Source organism: Phaseolus vulgaris, chromosome 3 (assembly GCF_000499845.2).
Source record: "Phaseolus vulgaris cultivar G19833 chromosome 3, P. vulgaris v2.0, whole genome shotgun sequence".
Taxonomy (NCBI): Eukaryota; Viridiplantae; Streptophyta; class Magnoliopsida; order Fabales; family Fabaceae; genus Phaseolus; species Phaseolus vulgaris.
In genome coordinates this window covers 11,788,325-11,804,151 of record NC_023757.2, presented here as the reverse complement: position 1 = coordinate 11,804,151, position 15,827 = coordinate 11,788,325, and the positions used below count along the sequence as shown (strand labels likewise).

The 15,827-nt window shown below is 34.3% G+C and overlaps 1 protein-coding gene and 1 pseudogene across 4 annotated transcripts in view; one reads left to right on the top strand and one right to left on the bottom strand.

The window, feature by feature from the left end:
* LOC137806667 (DExH-box ATP-dependent RNA helicase DExH7, chloroplastic) overlaps nt 1-9,224 on the bottom strand; it is a 53,732-nt gene extending 44,508 nt beyond the window's left edge. For 2 of the 4 annotated variants that reach the window (XR_011080386.1, XM_068606895.1), the window contains exons 1-9: nt 8,882-9,224; nt 8,684-8,786; nt 8,388-8,578; nt 8,171-8,227; nt 5,501-5,651; nt 5,018-5,418; nt 4,200-4,418; nt 2,235-2,346; nt 1,863-2,054 (exon numbers count right to left, since the gene is read on the bottom strand). Coding sequence is in view for 2 of the 4 variants with exons in the window: in XM_068606895.1 (XP_068462996.1) it covers nt 1,863-2,054; nt 2,235-2,346; nt 4,200-4,418; nt 5,018-5,418; nt 5,501-5,651; nt 8,171-8,227; nt 8,388-8,578; nt 8,684-8,786; nt 8,882-9,139 (1,684 nt within the window). In the remaining 2 variants the exon portion in view is untranslated. The remainder of the gene's footprint in view (nt 1-1,862; nt 2,055-2,234; nt 2,347-4,199; nt 4,419-5,017; nt 5,419-5,500; nt 5,652-8,170; nt 8,228-8,387; nt 8,579-8,683; nt 8,787-8,881) is intronic. The other 2 variants (XR_011080385.1, XM_068606894.1) reach the window with 1 other exon arrangement.
* LOC137806668 (small ribosomal subunit protein eS27y-like) lies at nt 6,649-7,116 on the top strand (annotated as a pseudogene).
* Nucleotides 9,225-15,827: the final 6,603 nt, after the last annotated feature.

Sequence of the window (15,827 nt, the reverse complement as noted above, 5' to 3'; positions counted from 1 at the left end):
TCATGACTCACAATAGTAGGCATATGCTCCCACCAAGTAAACATATCAAAAGACCAAAAGTAGCTAACCTATCAGCACATCTATACCTTTTCTAAACATATTCTATTTGTTATACTAAACACTATTTAATTACTATACAAAATCAGATGACATTATTGAGTATTGGGTTTGTAATGATCTTTCAACTAAAGTTGATGTATTTAGCCAAACCATACAATTTACCAACCAATGTAATGCACGTTGCCAAAAATGGCTAGGCAGCTTTTACATGTAGTTACTATGACAATCATATATCATGGTGATGGTATTAAAATCAAACAACCCCAAATTAGCATTTAGGATTCAAGGATGTGGATGCTTTACGAGAATTAATCAAGTGCCATTCATCACCTTTTTTGAAGAAAACAGTGTTAGATTTCTTTTAGAAAGGGCATTTTCATCATAATAATTTTCCCCCATTAAGTTAATATGTGATGTCAAGTATTAATAAAGGTGGTTTTCTTTCAGAATTGAATTTACAACAGCTCCTATTTCCAACATGCACAAGATAGATAAGTCTGTTTTTTATCCAATATTTAAGCCCAAGCAGCTAGAGATAGGAACATGTTAAATAAATAATATAAAAAATCATGCGCATGTCCTAGAGTTGTCATAGTAACTCAACCTAACTCACTTATGTTGGCTCACCACAGGATGCGAAAAGGAGAGTCAACCCAACCTGGTTCACCTTTCTAATGAGCTAGAAAAAAAACATAACCTGGTTCAACCTACCATAGGTTTGTATTAGAGATATTGTATAAGCTGTGTATTCAGATTAATGCATATTTTACATTTTCTTTCATTTCAATGTAGTTACATAATTACATTACATTCTGTTTAGCTTTTCTATTTTAGTTAGTTACAGATTACAAGTTAGCTACAGGTGGTTACAGTGCTGACTCAGAATTGTATCACACTTAGAACTAGATATAGCTATCTGTTGTAATCACAGTTTTCATGAATTAGATTTAAATTTTCTCAATCCTCACATACTTTTCTTTTCTTCTCTTTACTCCTATCTCTCTTTCTCCTAAAAGTTGGTTGGTTCTCCTAAAACATACAAAAAAAAAGAAGGAAAACTAGTGAGGAAAACAGGAAAAAGAATAAAAAACCATTATAATGATGCAAATATTACCGTTCCAAACTTTATAACCCCAATTTTATGAAAAAAAGAAAAGTGGGTTAAGTGGGTCAACCAAACTTCAACCTACTTTGACCCATGGATTAAGGGAGCCAACTCATTTTAACATGAAAAAAATGAGCCAACTTTTGACCAACCCCGCCAACTGTTAGTCAGGCTAAAGCATCTTGACTCATGAACCACAATTCACATTGACCTGTCTACTGTGCCCCATCTAACATCTTAAGATTATAAAAGCTAGTTCAGAATAAAAACCGTCAGGATTTAAAGGATCATTAACAGATAATATACTCCATCAAAGCACTAATAAAGTTCCTTCTACAATACCCTTCCTAATAGTGAGCATATTTCCCAAAGGCTTTCTTTTACAAAGTACTAAAACACTAATAAATGGTTGCAAATCACAACAGAAAGAATTTAAACATAAAGGCAGCCAAAGAAATAAATGTATTTCAAAATCTTAAAGAGCCATTTGGTTTAAGAAAATTATTTCTGCATGCACTTTCTTTCAAGTTTTCAAAAATATAAAGCAAAGAGTGACAACTTTTTTTAATTTTCTTTTATCATTCTTTGTTTTCACTTTTTTCCTATTTAAACTTCAGAAAACAGGAAACATGGTATAAACAGAAAAGAATGGGAATAAAATTCAAAATTATATTAAATAAGACATGGATGAACCTACTTTGAGCAAATTGTTGATGATGGGCAATGGTTGAACATTTATTTTCATAGAGTTCATCAAAGTTTTGGGGAGACTTATAATCTGTAACATCAAAACATGCAGTTGCACCAGAACTATTATCCTTTAATAACGAATCCACAAAACCTGATCTATGATCTTTCTCACTGTCTTCTAGATTGCTTGATGATTCCCCTGTAAGTTATGAAATGTCATATCTTCTATACAAAACTTCGTATATATGGTTAAATACCTAACACCAATAGCTTGATAATACTTATATTAGAGATTGATAAAAATTAAAGTTTTCAAGCAATAAAATGTATACAACTAATTATTTACAAACAAAAAATTGATTAGATAAAAAAAAGCAACCTTCCATCCACTTCAGAATAAGAAATGCATAAGGTTCTGAAATTGTGAGATGAACTGGGATCTCAGGAAACAGTTTGTACAATGCATATGCTGCCACTTTATTCTGTGCATCCTGAAATCAGGTAAAGATTTGCAAACAATGTAAGGAAAGATAACAAGAATTTGTTAACATATAATTTTATGTCTTAAATATGTTTTAGTCCACCAAATTGGAGCACTTTCTTTTGGTCCTCTAGTTAAAAAATTTCACTTCCTTTTGCGAAATGCAATTTTTAGTCCTAAGATTAGACAATGTTCATGATGTTGATGATGTGGCAAACGCTGGTTTACTTAGCGTTTGCCACGTGGATTTAATTGAGTCACATGGTTTTTTGAAAATTTATTAAATGCTTATATATGTTTTTAGTCCTCCAAGTTGGGGCAATGTTTCTTTTGGTCCTCCAATTAAAAAATTTCTTTTTTAACAAGCATGAGCAACACCCAAATCACACCCTATAAAGAGGTGTTAAGATACAAGCTCAGTATAGGTTGTTATATCTAGACATACTTTCTCTGGGAAATGGAAGGGCCCAAACAGGATATAACAACCTCAATGCCCAAGAACCATTTAACTAGTACTAAGTATTTTGTTTGAACTAGACTATGGACATGGAATATGAGCCACTAAATACCATAAGAATAATTACTATTAAATATACAGTACAAGATATAGTACAAAGTCTTATTATTTAGAAGAAACAAACACCCAATTGATTAAATAATAGATTGTGGGAGGTGTGTCACTCTAGAAGTGAAATGGAATTTGATAGTGACGTAGAAAGGGTGTGATTTGTCTCAACTAGTTGACAAAATTTGCATTCAGCAACACTATTTTGTTATAGTGTGTTAACAAATGAAGTTTAATGAATAATTCCCTACAAGGAAAAAAGGTTTGAAGTAAGGATGGCAATCAATTACCCAATAGTTATTTATGATTTTGTAATCATTCTTTTTTTATTATAAATCAATCAATTACCCGATAGAGAAAACACTCAAGCACATTAGGAAATTTTCTTTCTTAGTTTAACAAAATATATTATATACATTATGTTATGTAAATCTACTTAAGGATCAACATATCTCCCACCCACCCTCCCACTATAACCTGTTTGGGGCGCATCCACTTCCATGTTGCACTTGACTATTCTGCTTATATCAAACAAAACATCATGATCTTCCCCCATCCTCCCCTTTCCACACACACAATAGGCACAATTTACATGTCTATAGAAGGTAAGGAAAAAAGAGGAAGGGGTGAAGGAAATAAATGGGCTTCAGGACCCTCTAGATTCTTGGGTGAAGGTGGAGAGGGACAGGTAGCAACTGAATTAGAGGGAAGGGACAACAGAATGAAAAACATAACAGAATGGACATGTGATATAGGGGAATTGCAGGACCTATTCAGGAATCATGCAAGAAAGCATTATTAGGCAGTGAGGGTAATCAAAATGGGGGAATGAAAATGGGAGGTTTTAACTGATTAGGAAAGTGGTCTCTCAGACTTGGGAAATTTCTTCTTCTCTGTTTCATCATTTTGCGAGAAATGTTGCTCTGTTACATTGTCATTTCAATTCCTTGACAGTTCCAGAAATTACCTTGAAAAAAGAACTCATTCTCAGTCCACAGAAATCATCAATATATATTTCTCTTTCTTCTATTTTTTATACTGTTTTCTATTAATACATATATATATATATAGAGAGAGAGAGAGAGAGAGAGTTTAGAGTATAGAGTTCAATCTACTTGACCTTCTGAAATTTTACCTACAGACAACCTATATTTCATGCCAGAAAAAAACAAAAAAGAAAAAGTTGCCTAACAAAATAAGTTCTGATCCCTCTCAAGTACCCAAAAAAACCTTCTATATCTACAGAAGCATGGAGATGACAAGCTTAAGGCAACTTCATTTTGATTTTGATGACTCACCTCAGCAGATTCAACAGTTTCATTTTGATCAGGCAACTGAAGTGTGACCAATCCCCCAGCTTTTCGATTTTTGCCCCTCCCACTGGCTTTACGCAATATACTTACAGTATAAGAGAAACTCTTTCCTCTACCAACAATTTTATCGAACTTTGGAGCCTCCCACCCTGATTTCTGGCATAGTTGATGAAGGACAGCCTTTGGAATCTTTTGAGGGTCCCCCTAACAGTATGAAAATTATAACATGCAGGAAATAACTACTGTCAGATCATAGCAAGAACAAACACAAAAAATGTTGACCACCTAATTCTAAGAAACAACATAGTTATTTCAAAATCACTATTTTATGAAGGAGAATTCACTAAGCTGAAGAGGAAAAAGATTACAAGGAAAGGAAGGTAAGATTAAGGAATCTTCCTAAGCAAAAGAGAAAATCAGTGGAGCAAACCTGCAGAGTTCCTAATCATAAATGTCAGTGAAATCACATTTTGATTTTCACCAAAAGCCAAATATCTAATCGTATCCCAAATCAAGAGTTTTAAATTTATATGTAAGTTCTTATGGCATTTTACTGGTTTCAAAAATCGAAAAACTATATGCATAAAGGTATATAGCATGAAAATCAATGAAAATATCCCATCCACCTTGATTGATATATTAACTTTATTTGAAACAAATATCCATGCGTGAATTTTCCCCCTCCCTCTCTCTACCTATACACAATTATTGCATTTCCTCAAACTTTTGAGAGCAACCGGAAAACACAAACAGCATTAAACTCCATTCATCAAGAAACATCAAATGCAGAGCCTAAAAATTACCTTCTTCCAAATGCCTTCTAGTTTATCCAAATTTTTCTCAGATAGTCTTCTAATTTCTTCTTGTTTCTGTACTTTCAAAATATCAGGAGGTAATATTTCACTAGATGAATCATCTTCCAAGAAGAAACCACCAAGCTCAACATCTCCAACCTCCCCTTGAGCTGAATTTTTTTCCACAGGTACAAGTGGTGAACCAGACTTAACAAGATGCTCCACCATGCTATGGTTCTCAGGATCACTTGCATCAACTTTTGTTTCGTCAGAAGCCAATCCTTTGATATCACATGGAGTTTTTTCTTTAAAGCAATCAACAGGCTCATGACCTGTGGATGCTCTCTCAGATTTGAAGTTACAACTGATTTCATGCTCATGTTCTAAGGACAAATTGTCAACTGATAATCCTGATCAATGTATTAAACAATCAAATGAGACAATTACAGTTCACAAAAAAAATATTGAAATAGAAAATGAAATCAAACTAACCTAGAGCATCCAACTCTTGCTTCAGTTTACGGATGATATGGCCTGCCTGCTCCTGGCGTTTTTTTTCCCCTTTTTCTTTGGCTTTTGTAGCCTCTAATCTTGCAGCAAGATACTCCTTCGCAATCACATCATAAGGCCTAGGTTCACAGGGCTAACGAGACAAGAGACAGAGGTTAGCTCGTAATCAGAGGTTAAGCTCCTTAACTTCGCAATAAACAATGTTACAACATAATTCCACAGTTAATAGGAACCAAACAATATGAAGATATTGAACTTTCCATCCTCTAATGAAGATGGAGACCTATAAGATTATCAGCATATCATACTACCCAGAAAAATTTACTGTCTAAGTGAATAACCACTTAAAGTAAGAAGCTCCATCAATTCAATGTCATTAAAAATGGCATATAGGAAAAGCCAATGAACCTAACCGTTTATTGTAGAAATTATCATGCATTTAATAAAAAACAACTACTAGATTGATAAGAAATTAAAGCAAGAATCAACTATAACCAAAACATGATGTAAAAACGAAAAAAAAAATGACTATTGAATACCTATAACTATGGGTGTAAACTAGAATTTGTAATACCTAACCAAAAGTTATACTCCCTCTTATCTCTTTTTTTTTAAGAAACAAACAACTAACTCATTAGTACCAACGAAAAACATTTAAATCAAGGCTTACAACTTAATTAAGTTTTAAGTATCTGATAAATTTGAAATTTGAAATTGAGTCCCTATTAAAAAAATTTGTTCTATTGAATGCTCTAAGTATTTTTTTATTTTCATAAGTACCCTGCAATTTGATTTTTGGCGCCTACAGGATGGCGTGACCATTACTTTTATCTTCTCGTCTCCAACTCATCAATCAATTTGCTCCTTCCTTTTCCAATCACCTCCAACTCACCGATCAACCTGTTAATTCCCTCTCAAGAGCAAGTTCACTAACAAGTTGGAGGAGATTGGAAAGGGAGGCGCGTGTTGATATGCAAGTTGGAGACAAGAAGAAAGAAGTAATGACTATGTCTCCTTGACGGAAAAATCAAATGACAGAATACTTAAACGAAAATAAAAAATATTGAGCACTCAATAAACAAAAAAAAATTGGTATAGAGTTAATTGAAAATACTCAAATTTATAAGGTACTTAAAACATAATTAAGCCTTAAATCAATTAATTTTAATTAAAAATATCATAAATCAAACTCTTTTTAGCTCCTCCAAATTCTTTTACCAATATGGTTCTTCAAAATGATAGTGATTTGCCAAATCCTCTTGCTAAGATTGAGAAGAACAAACACAAACTCAAGTGTCTTGTTCAGTCCCCAAACTCTTTCTTCGTGGATGTTAAGTGCCAGGTTGCTTTAACATAACGACTGTGTTTAGCCACTCTCAAATTGTTGTTGTATGTGGGAACTGTAAGACTGTCTTGTGCTAGCCAACTGGTGGACAAGCAAGGCTAACATAGGGATGCTCCTTTAGGAAGAAGGGAGATTGAAGGTCGTCATCTTTTTTTGTTTGAGTGGAAAGTTTCATATTTGCCTTCTCTTGTCTTAGTTATGATTTGGTTAATTTTGTTATATTGGATGAGTTGAGCCCACACATTATCAAGACATTAAGGATTTTAAAAAATTAATGGTAAGTGATTTTACGCCTAACTTAATCTCGTAAATTTTACTTGCAAGGTAAGGATTACACTCCACTTATATATTATAATATTCATAGTTGATGTGGGATCTCTAACACACTCCCTCACGTTGAGGAATGAACACCTCAAGTGTGGGGAATTAGATCTTTGTGGGTAGCCTAACAGGAGCCCAATAGTGGGTGGCACAATGGCCCAATGAACTTGACTATGATAGGCTCTGAATGGCTTTGATACCATCTTAGTGAGTGGGTTTATGCATAACTCAACCTTAAAAAACCGTCGGTTTGTAAGGTGAGGATTACACCCTACTTATATATTATAATTTAGTCTACAAACATGGGATATGCAAGTTGCAACAAATACCTTTAGAACTAAAATATTTAAAGGATGGAATATATAGGTAATGAAACTAAGGGTACGCTTGGACAAACTTCTCCATTAAGGACTTCTAGGAGAGAAAAATAAAAGAAAAAGTATTAATTTCTCCGTAAGTTAAAATTAGTTTATGCACAAGCTAATTTGCTAAACTTCTCTTGTATAAACTTTCCCAATTTTTATATTCATCTTGTACATAAACTAATTTCAACTTTATGGAGAAGTTTATCCAAATGTGTTCTAAGTTAATCATTCTTAATTCCAAGTCTCCTTTTTTTCCCACCAATGATTGTGGCTTATATTGTTAAGCAACATGACCAAGTGTCCATTTGGTGTTCCTCGTGCCAAAAACTACTCCAATAATTGTCATTAAGGATGAACAAATCAACTTGCAGAGAGAATGAGTAACTGTCTCGCTAAGATAGAATCCACCACAAAATAAGAGTATAAAAGGAATTTACCAAATAAAACATCAGACAAATGGGTCTACTTTTCTAGTAATTAGGACCAAAAATAATACACTCAGTATTTCTATTATAAAAAGGACCAGAGGGGATACTAAACAATGGAAATAGATGGGGTTGAGCTTGGGATCAACATCCAAAATGTTTAGGCATTGTTAATCTTCAAGAAAGAGAGAAATACCTTTTTTGTGGCTCTATTTCCAATAAAAATGTCATCTTCCCAAGTATCAGATTCATCCTGCAAATACCACATTATTAAGGCTCTCAGATTAATTAATTTCAAATTCCTATTTTAGGTTATGCTTGGAAGACCATTATCATTTACACGAAAAACCTAATACATTCAAGCACAACCTACAAGAAGCATTCATAGGCAGTGATGTACGGACTCAAATTACCTCTTCCTGTAGCTCCACGTATTGTCTGATCCAATCTGCCTGAGATGGTAGACAAGAATCTAAAGTATCATCATCCCACTGTCTCTTGATTAAAACTGATGATTCTGGAGCATCTTCATTAGTTCTAATAGATGAATCCACGGCCGGAGTTGAATTGTTCGGTTGATTTGATATAACACCAACAGAACCCCCTAACAAGGCATAACAGTTATATGATCACCGACCAAAAGTCCAAAAAGTGGATGAACTCAAGAATATTATTATTATTTATATAATAAAAGGGATTACTAATACACCTTCGTTATAATTGGATGTTCCAGTAGAAAACTTGAGCGGAAGTTCATTTCCCGGCAAATTCAAACATAACCAATCAAGAGCTAATTCAAACGTAGCAGCTTCCTATAAATTACAATGAAACAGAGAATGAATTTTAATGTCGAAAAAAAATTGAAATTCCATAGTTCCATGCTCAAGATGGATTGGAAGCATCGTACCCTGAGAGCAGAGAGAGCGAGCTCAATTTGATGGTTGGTGAAACCTTCGCAAGAAAGTTTATCGTAAACGGCTTTGAGCTTCTTTGCCTTTTGGGCCTTGGTTAGAGTATCGTCCGTCGCAGTGGCACTGACAGCCGCAGGAGTTGAGCGGCCTGAGTTGAGCAAGAGGCGGCGGAGGCGGTTCTCATTTTCGGCCGAAATTTGAAGCCTCGGACCTGATTGCGCCTTTGCATTCTGTTTGTTCTTTTTCGGCGCCATCTTTACTTCAATGTGAAATGTGTTTTGCACGATCAAACATTTGAGTTTTTCTTTCCCTTCCAATGCGCCATTCGCCAGTTGGGCTAAATTTTTATTTTTTTTTCTTTTATCCAGTTAATAAAATCCATCATTAAAATTTAAAATGTTAAAATTTCGACTCTCAACTTTTAAGATCAATCGAATATTGTTCTTCAATCAAATCAGAGTCATGTCAGTGTGATTTACTATTACATTACTGACTATTTCACTTCGTTATTTAGTAAAAAAATAACTGCTATTATTTAATTTTAATTGACAAGTTATTAAATATTGTATTTTTTAAATAAAATGTAATTGTTATTTCTTTTTGTATTGGACAAACCTCAGACATCGGCATTAGAGATCGCCATCAGACACTCACATCGGACATTGGACATTGGTGATCTGGTCGCGATAATGGGTCACGTAAGCGGGGTCCCATAAATAGTAATGAGCTGACACCTAGATATAAGAAAGACCTAAATCACAGGAGGGTTCGTGCATATGATGTGTATAATACATTCAGGTCTACCACAAGTAAGTATTCCCTGGAGGCGTCAAGGCCCATGAGCACTAGGGTTTTCAGGGAAAGCTGCATGCATGGCACATGAATAACTAAGGCACCTATAGAACAGATGGCCTCGCAGCGCTGGTGCATGAGTTGGTACCCTGGAGGTCATACTGTTAACATTTTGCACTCCATAAGAGGAAAGTCTTGTGCGGCGGTTGCGCTAAGATTGTGCAACACACAACAGGATGTCTTCCTAGTAACCCTAATTTCACTTGAGGAAAGGTCCTCGTGGGACAGGGAAGTTAACCTAAAAATAGCCTATAAAAGGGAGTTAAGATCCCTAGTAAATGTACGTCGTTTCTAACACTGAAATTGTTTTACTTATTCATTGTTCCTTAGCTCAGTACTGACTTGATCGTCGGAGTGCAATCAACAGATAGAGTCCCCTCTGTTTCAACGGAGTCGTTCTCTAATAACCAAGTGTGAGCACATAAACCACCGTGAGAGGAGGAGTCGCCGCCCATCTTTGAGGTCAACAACGGTTAAATCAACCGACGAGAACACTTTTTATCTATTATCATTTTAAGTTACTTTTTTTTAATTAGGAAAAGAGTATTTGAGAATTTGATTAGGATAAGATATCTAGAATGTAGAAAAAGTTTATTGAAGGTTTCATCCATATGAGAGAATTTTTATTTTTTTTAAAATGTTAAAAATGTAAATTTACAAATTTACATGTATCATTAAAAATAATTGAAAGAGAACAAGAGATATTTTTTATAAATTTTAATTATACAAATTTTATATAATACTTTTTATACAATTAAATAATTATTTTAAAAAAAATACAAATTCATTAACATTGATAGAATATATAAAATTGTCATAAAATAATTTATAACTTGTCAGCACAAACACAAGCTCTCTCAAGACACTATTCTTTAGGTTAATATTGTATTCACTCCCTGCTATTTGTTACTTCGACCTTATAATCAACATAAATTTAATTTCAAATTTGCATGTTGCCTTTTCCTTTGATACAACTCTCAAAACAAGGGTTACATTTGTCTCTCACCCAATGGTAAAATGTATATATCTTGGCATGTTATCTTTCATGAAGATTTGTTTCCATATAATTTGCTTGAATATAAATTTCATTCTTATGTTACTAATATTTTTGCATCAAACTGCTCAAATCATGTTCTTATTGTGCTTGACTCACCTACTGATATTCCTACTCCTCTTTTTCATCTTCCTTTTGACCCTCCTTTGTCTACTCACCATATTATTCCTTCTCCATTGGTGCCAACTTTGTTCACTAATAATGATACTGTAAATCATCATCCAATGACCACAAGATTAAAGGCAGGTATTTTCAAACCAAAAGTTTTTAATACTAAAACTGCTTTACAATCTCATGTCCATACATCTGTCAACGAAGCAATATCTTCTCCTTCCTAGTTTCAAGCAATGAATGATGAATACATTGTTCTTCTCAACAATCACACTTGGTCCCCCACACCTCTTCTAGTTGGTGTTAAATCTGTTGGATACAACAAGATATTTAAAAACAAGTATCATGTGGACGGTTCCTTTCAAAGACACAAAGCACGTCTTGTAGCTAAAGGATTCAATCAAACAACAGGTTGTGACTATAATGAAACATACAACCCCGTTGTAAAGCCTTTCACCATTCGCTTGGTGTTATCACATGTTGTCTCTATCGCATGACCTATCCATCATATAGACGTGAATAATGTGTTTTTGAATGGCGATCTTAAAGAGTATGTCTATATGACTCAACCACCAGGTTTTGTGTCTCACTCTCCACACCTTATTTGTAAACTTCATAAAGCTCTGTATGGCTTAAAGCAGGCTCCCAGATCTTGGTTCCAAAAGCTAAGTACAAACCTTCGGTTTTCACTCTACCAAAAGTGACACGTCTCTGTTTGTTCAATTCACTTTTGCATATACTATTTTCGTCTTCATATACGTTAATGACATTATTATCACAGTTTCCTCCTTATAAGAAATACAAAAACTCATCTCCAAACTCAGCTTTTGCTTTGCTCTCAAGGATCTTAGCCATTTCCATTACTTTCTCGGTGTTGAAGTTAGGCACCATCATCATGGTGGTCTCCACTTATCGCAGAAAAAATATATCATTGATCTTCTTCACCGCACCAGCATGCAAGCTGCCAAACCGCTACCCACACCCATGCAACTAACCTTCATTTACAGAAAGATGTTTCTTCTGCTATGCATGACCCCTTTATGTTTCGGTCTGTTGTGGGAGCACTACAATATATTCTCATCACTCGTCCAAAATTGTCATATGCAGTGAACACAGTATGCCAATTCATGCACAACCCTCAAGAACACCACTGGAAGGCAGTGAAACGCATTCTTCGTTACCTTGCTAGCACGAGTTCTCATGGCTTGTTTATTCAACATAGTCCTACCATAGATGTTCGTGCTTTCAATGATGTTGACTAGGCAGTGACATTGATGATAGGAAATCTATTATTGATTATTGTGTTTATTATGGACTCAATAACATTGTTTGGTCATCACACAAACAACGTGTTGTTTCACGTAATAGTACTTAAGCAAAATATCGTAGTATAGTTGCTGCTCTAACTAAAGTCATCTGGCTACAATCTCTCCTACATGAGCTCCATATACCATCTAAGCAACCACAGTTGTTCTCAGACAATCTGGGAGTTGTACTACTCAGTGCAAATCCTATACTACATTCATGTTCCAAACATTTTGAATTAGATATTCACTTTGTTAGAGATTATGTTCAATAGAAAAAAATTGTTACTTCACCTTCCTGTTAGGTTCCAAGTAGCTAATATACTCACTAAGCCCATCTCTAGACTTTCCTTCTTAGATTGTAGACGTAAACTTATGGTTGGTGTTCCACCCACATAAGTTTAAAGGTGTTAGAATTGTAGGCCTTAAACAAACAGGGGGGTGAATTGTTTGTAAAATATTTTCGCAAATATTGAAGGTATAGAGAAAGCCAATGAAGAATCAAAGAGAAAGAAACCAAGTTAGCCAAGAAACAAATATGTTTTATTTTGTTTCCAGAAAATCAACCGGTTGTTTTTATCAACAGTTAATAAAAACAAACCAAAACAGATTTAAATGAGATTAAGGATAGAAAGAATCACACAACAAATTTATACTAGTTCACTCTTCTCCAAGAGCTACATCCAGTCCCCAGAAACCACTGGTATTCCACTAAGCAATCAAATAACCTTGATTACAAACCACACACCAAAGAGCTGAGCTTGAACCCTTCGAGAACACACACCTCTTTTGGCAAACAACACACCATAGATCACATAACACCATCTGGATTTGCACAAAACACATTTACACAAAAGTACAGTATGTTAGAATATATGGCCTTAAACAAGACGGGGTGAATTGTTTAAAGGAGGTTTTTGAAAGCTTTTTCAGGTTTAATGAAATTCTATGTATAAATCCAAAACAGGAATCAAGTTGGTTTAGAACATCAACAATTATACAGCAAAGCAACAGAAAAACAATTGATTGTTTCTTCAAAACAATCGGTTGTTTCTTCAAAACAATCGGTTGTTTATATCAGTTGAAAAATCAAACAGCTTAAAACAGAATTTAAAGGAGTTCAGAGTAAGAAAGAATCACACAAACAGTTTATATTAGGTCACTCTTAAGTCAAGAGCTACATCCAGTCCCCAGAAACCACTGGGTAAACCATTATGTAATCAAACCAAATTACAAAAACACAACACACCAAAGTAGTGACCTTGAACCCCTCAAGAAACACACTGTTGAACCAAGTGGTGTTCAATGTTTTGAAGAATCCAAATCCTTTGAAGGATGATGAAGCCTCTGCTTTGTTTGTTGTTATTGTGCTGGTTTTAGCCTTGTTCTAGGGTAGTTCAATGTTGTAATCAACACTTAGATTAAATCTCAAAGCAATTAGCATCTCAATTTTATCAAAGCAAAATTATTTTCAAACTAAGTTGAAACAACCGATTGTTTTGTCGAAACAACTGCTTGTTTACACTTAGGTGTTTTGAGAAAGTTTGAAAACTGTTTTTGAATGGTGTTTTTGTTAAGTAACAAAACAACCGATTGATTCGAGGAAACAATTGATTGTTTGTCTTAAAACCATAACAGAAAAACTGTTTTCTTTGACTGAGCTTTAAATGCTTTAACTGAATATGCTCCAATCATTAAATGCTTTGACCAATCTATTTTAAATGCAATTAAGAGTTTGTTAAGATTTGATAACAAACTATATTCTTAGATATATTCTGAAAAACAGTTTTGATATATTAAGAATCTTGAAACATAGTTTTGATCAAAGAAGAGTTTTTAAAAGTATTCTGAGATTGCTAAAGAGTTGAGAGATTGATCAAGGTGCTGAATAGGGATTCTACTTGTATTGATTTCAGATTTCTATCTGTAACAAGTGTAATCTTTGTAAACTGCTGAACAATTCGTTTGTGTGTGTTGTTGAGATTGGTTGTGTGTTCTTGAGGTGTTCAAGATCAGCAATCTTAGTGTTGACCAAGGAGAGTGTGTTTCTTGAGGTGTTCAAGGTCATTCTCTTGGTTGTGGTGTAAGTGATCAAGGTGTGGTTGCTTAGTGGATATCCTCAGGGTTTCTTAGAAGACTGGATATAGCTCTAGCTTTGAGTGAACCAGTATAAACAACTGTGTACAATCTCTCTATCCTTAACTCTTTAATTTCAGTTTGTTTGTTGTTTGCTGGTATAAACAACCGATTGTTTCGAAGAAACAACCGATTGTTTTTCCTGGTATTACAGCTTTGCTTGCTATTTTGGCTAACTGAATTGCTGAATTAATTGGTTTCTGAAATAAGTTCATTCTAGCTTGGAAAAGTTTATGAAAACCCCTTTAAACAATTCACCTCCCCCCCTCTAGTTTAAAGCCATCTTTTCTAACACACACTACCTTTGGCAAACCACACCAAGAGTATTGATCTTGACCACCTCAAGAACACACAACACTCCTTGGCAACACAACACCAGAAATACAGAAGGTTTAGAAAGGATTACACTTGATCATAGTACAATCTGAATTGAATACAATTGCAATCTTATTTCACTCTCACTTGAAAATCCAAAGCTTGATGTGAATCTTAAAATCTCAAAAACAAATCTGTCAAACTGAATTTCTTAAAACTTTCTCCTCCTTTTTGAAAACATAAACAAACCATTTATATTTTTCAAAGATTGGTCAAAGCATTTAATGAAGGAGCGTATTCAGTTAGAAAACTTTTAAAACAGATTCACCATTCAAAACTTAATTTTGTTAGGATTTTCAAAGAAACAATCGATTGAAATCACGAAACAACCAATTGTTTTGGTTTGAGAGTTAAGTCAACCAAACCAAACAACTTTCAACCTTGTTTAAAAACTCCTAAGAGTAAAACAACCAGTTGATACGACAAAACAACAGGTTGTTTTTCACTTAGTTGGAAAAACACTTAATTTAAAAAAGGTTTTAATTCACATTAGTTTTAGATTCAAAATGGGAGTGGATCACACTTTATTCTACCCAGATCCCACCCAAACACAACAACAACACCAGCCTTCCATCAAACATCTTAGATTTGGATTCTACAAAGCACTTGATCACTCTTGATCAACTTCAAGAGAGAAAAGGATTGATCACACCTGATACAATCACAAATTGAATTCAAAAGTTACAAAAGCAATCTTATTCCACTCTTTGAAAAATCCAAAGCTTGAAGCAATCTTGGAGAAACTGATTTGAGAGATTTCATCTTATATCATTACTATCAGGAGTGTAAAAAAGATTATTTAAACTCCAAAAGGTTGTTAAAAACATTTAATGCAAGAGCCAAATCAGTTTAGAATCAATTAAAACAGATTTACCAATTTGTTAAGGATTTTCAAAAAAACAACTGGTTTGTTAAGGATTTTAATAGTTGATGAGGGGATCTCTAACACACCCCTTCACGTTGAGGAATGAACACCTCGAGTGTGGGGAATTAGATCTTTGAGGGTAGCGTAACAGGAGCCCAATAGTGGGTGGCACAATGGCCCAATGAACTTGACTATGATAGGCTCTAAATGGCTTTGATACCATCTTAGTGAATGGGTTTATGCAT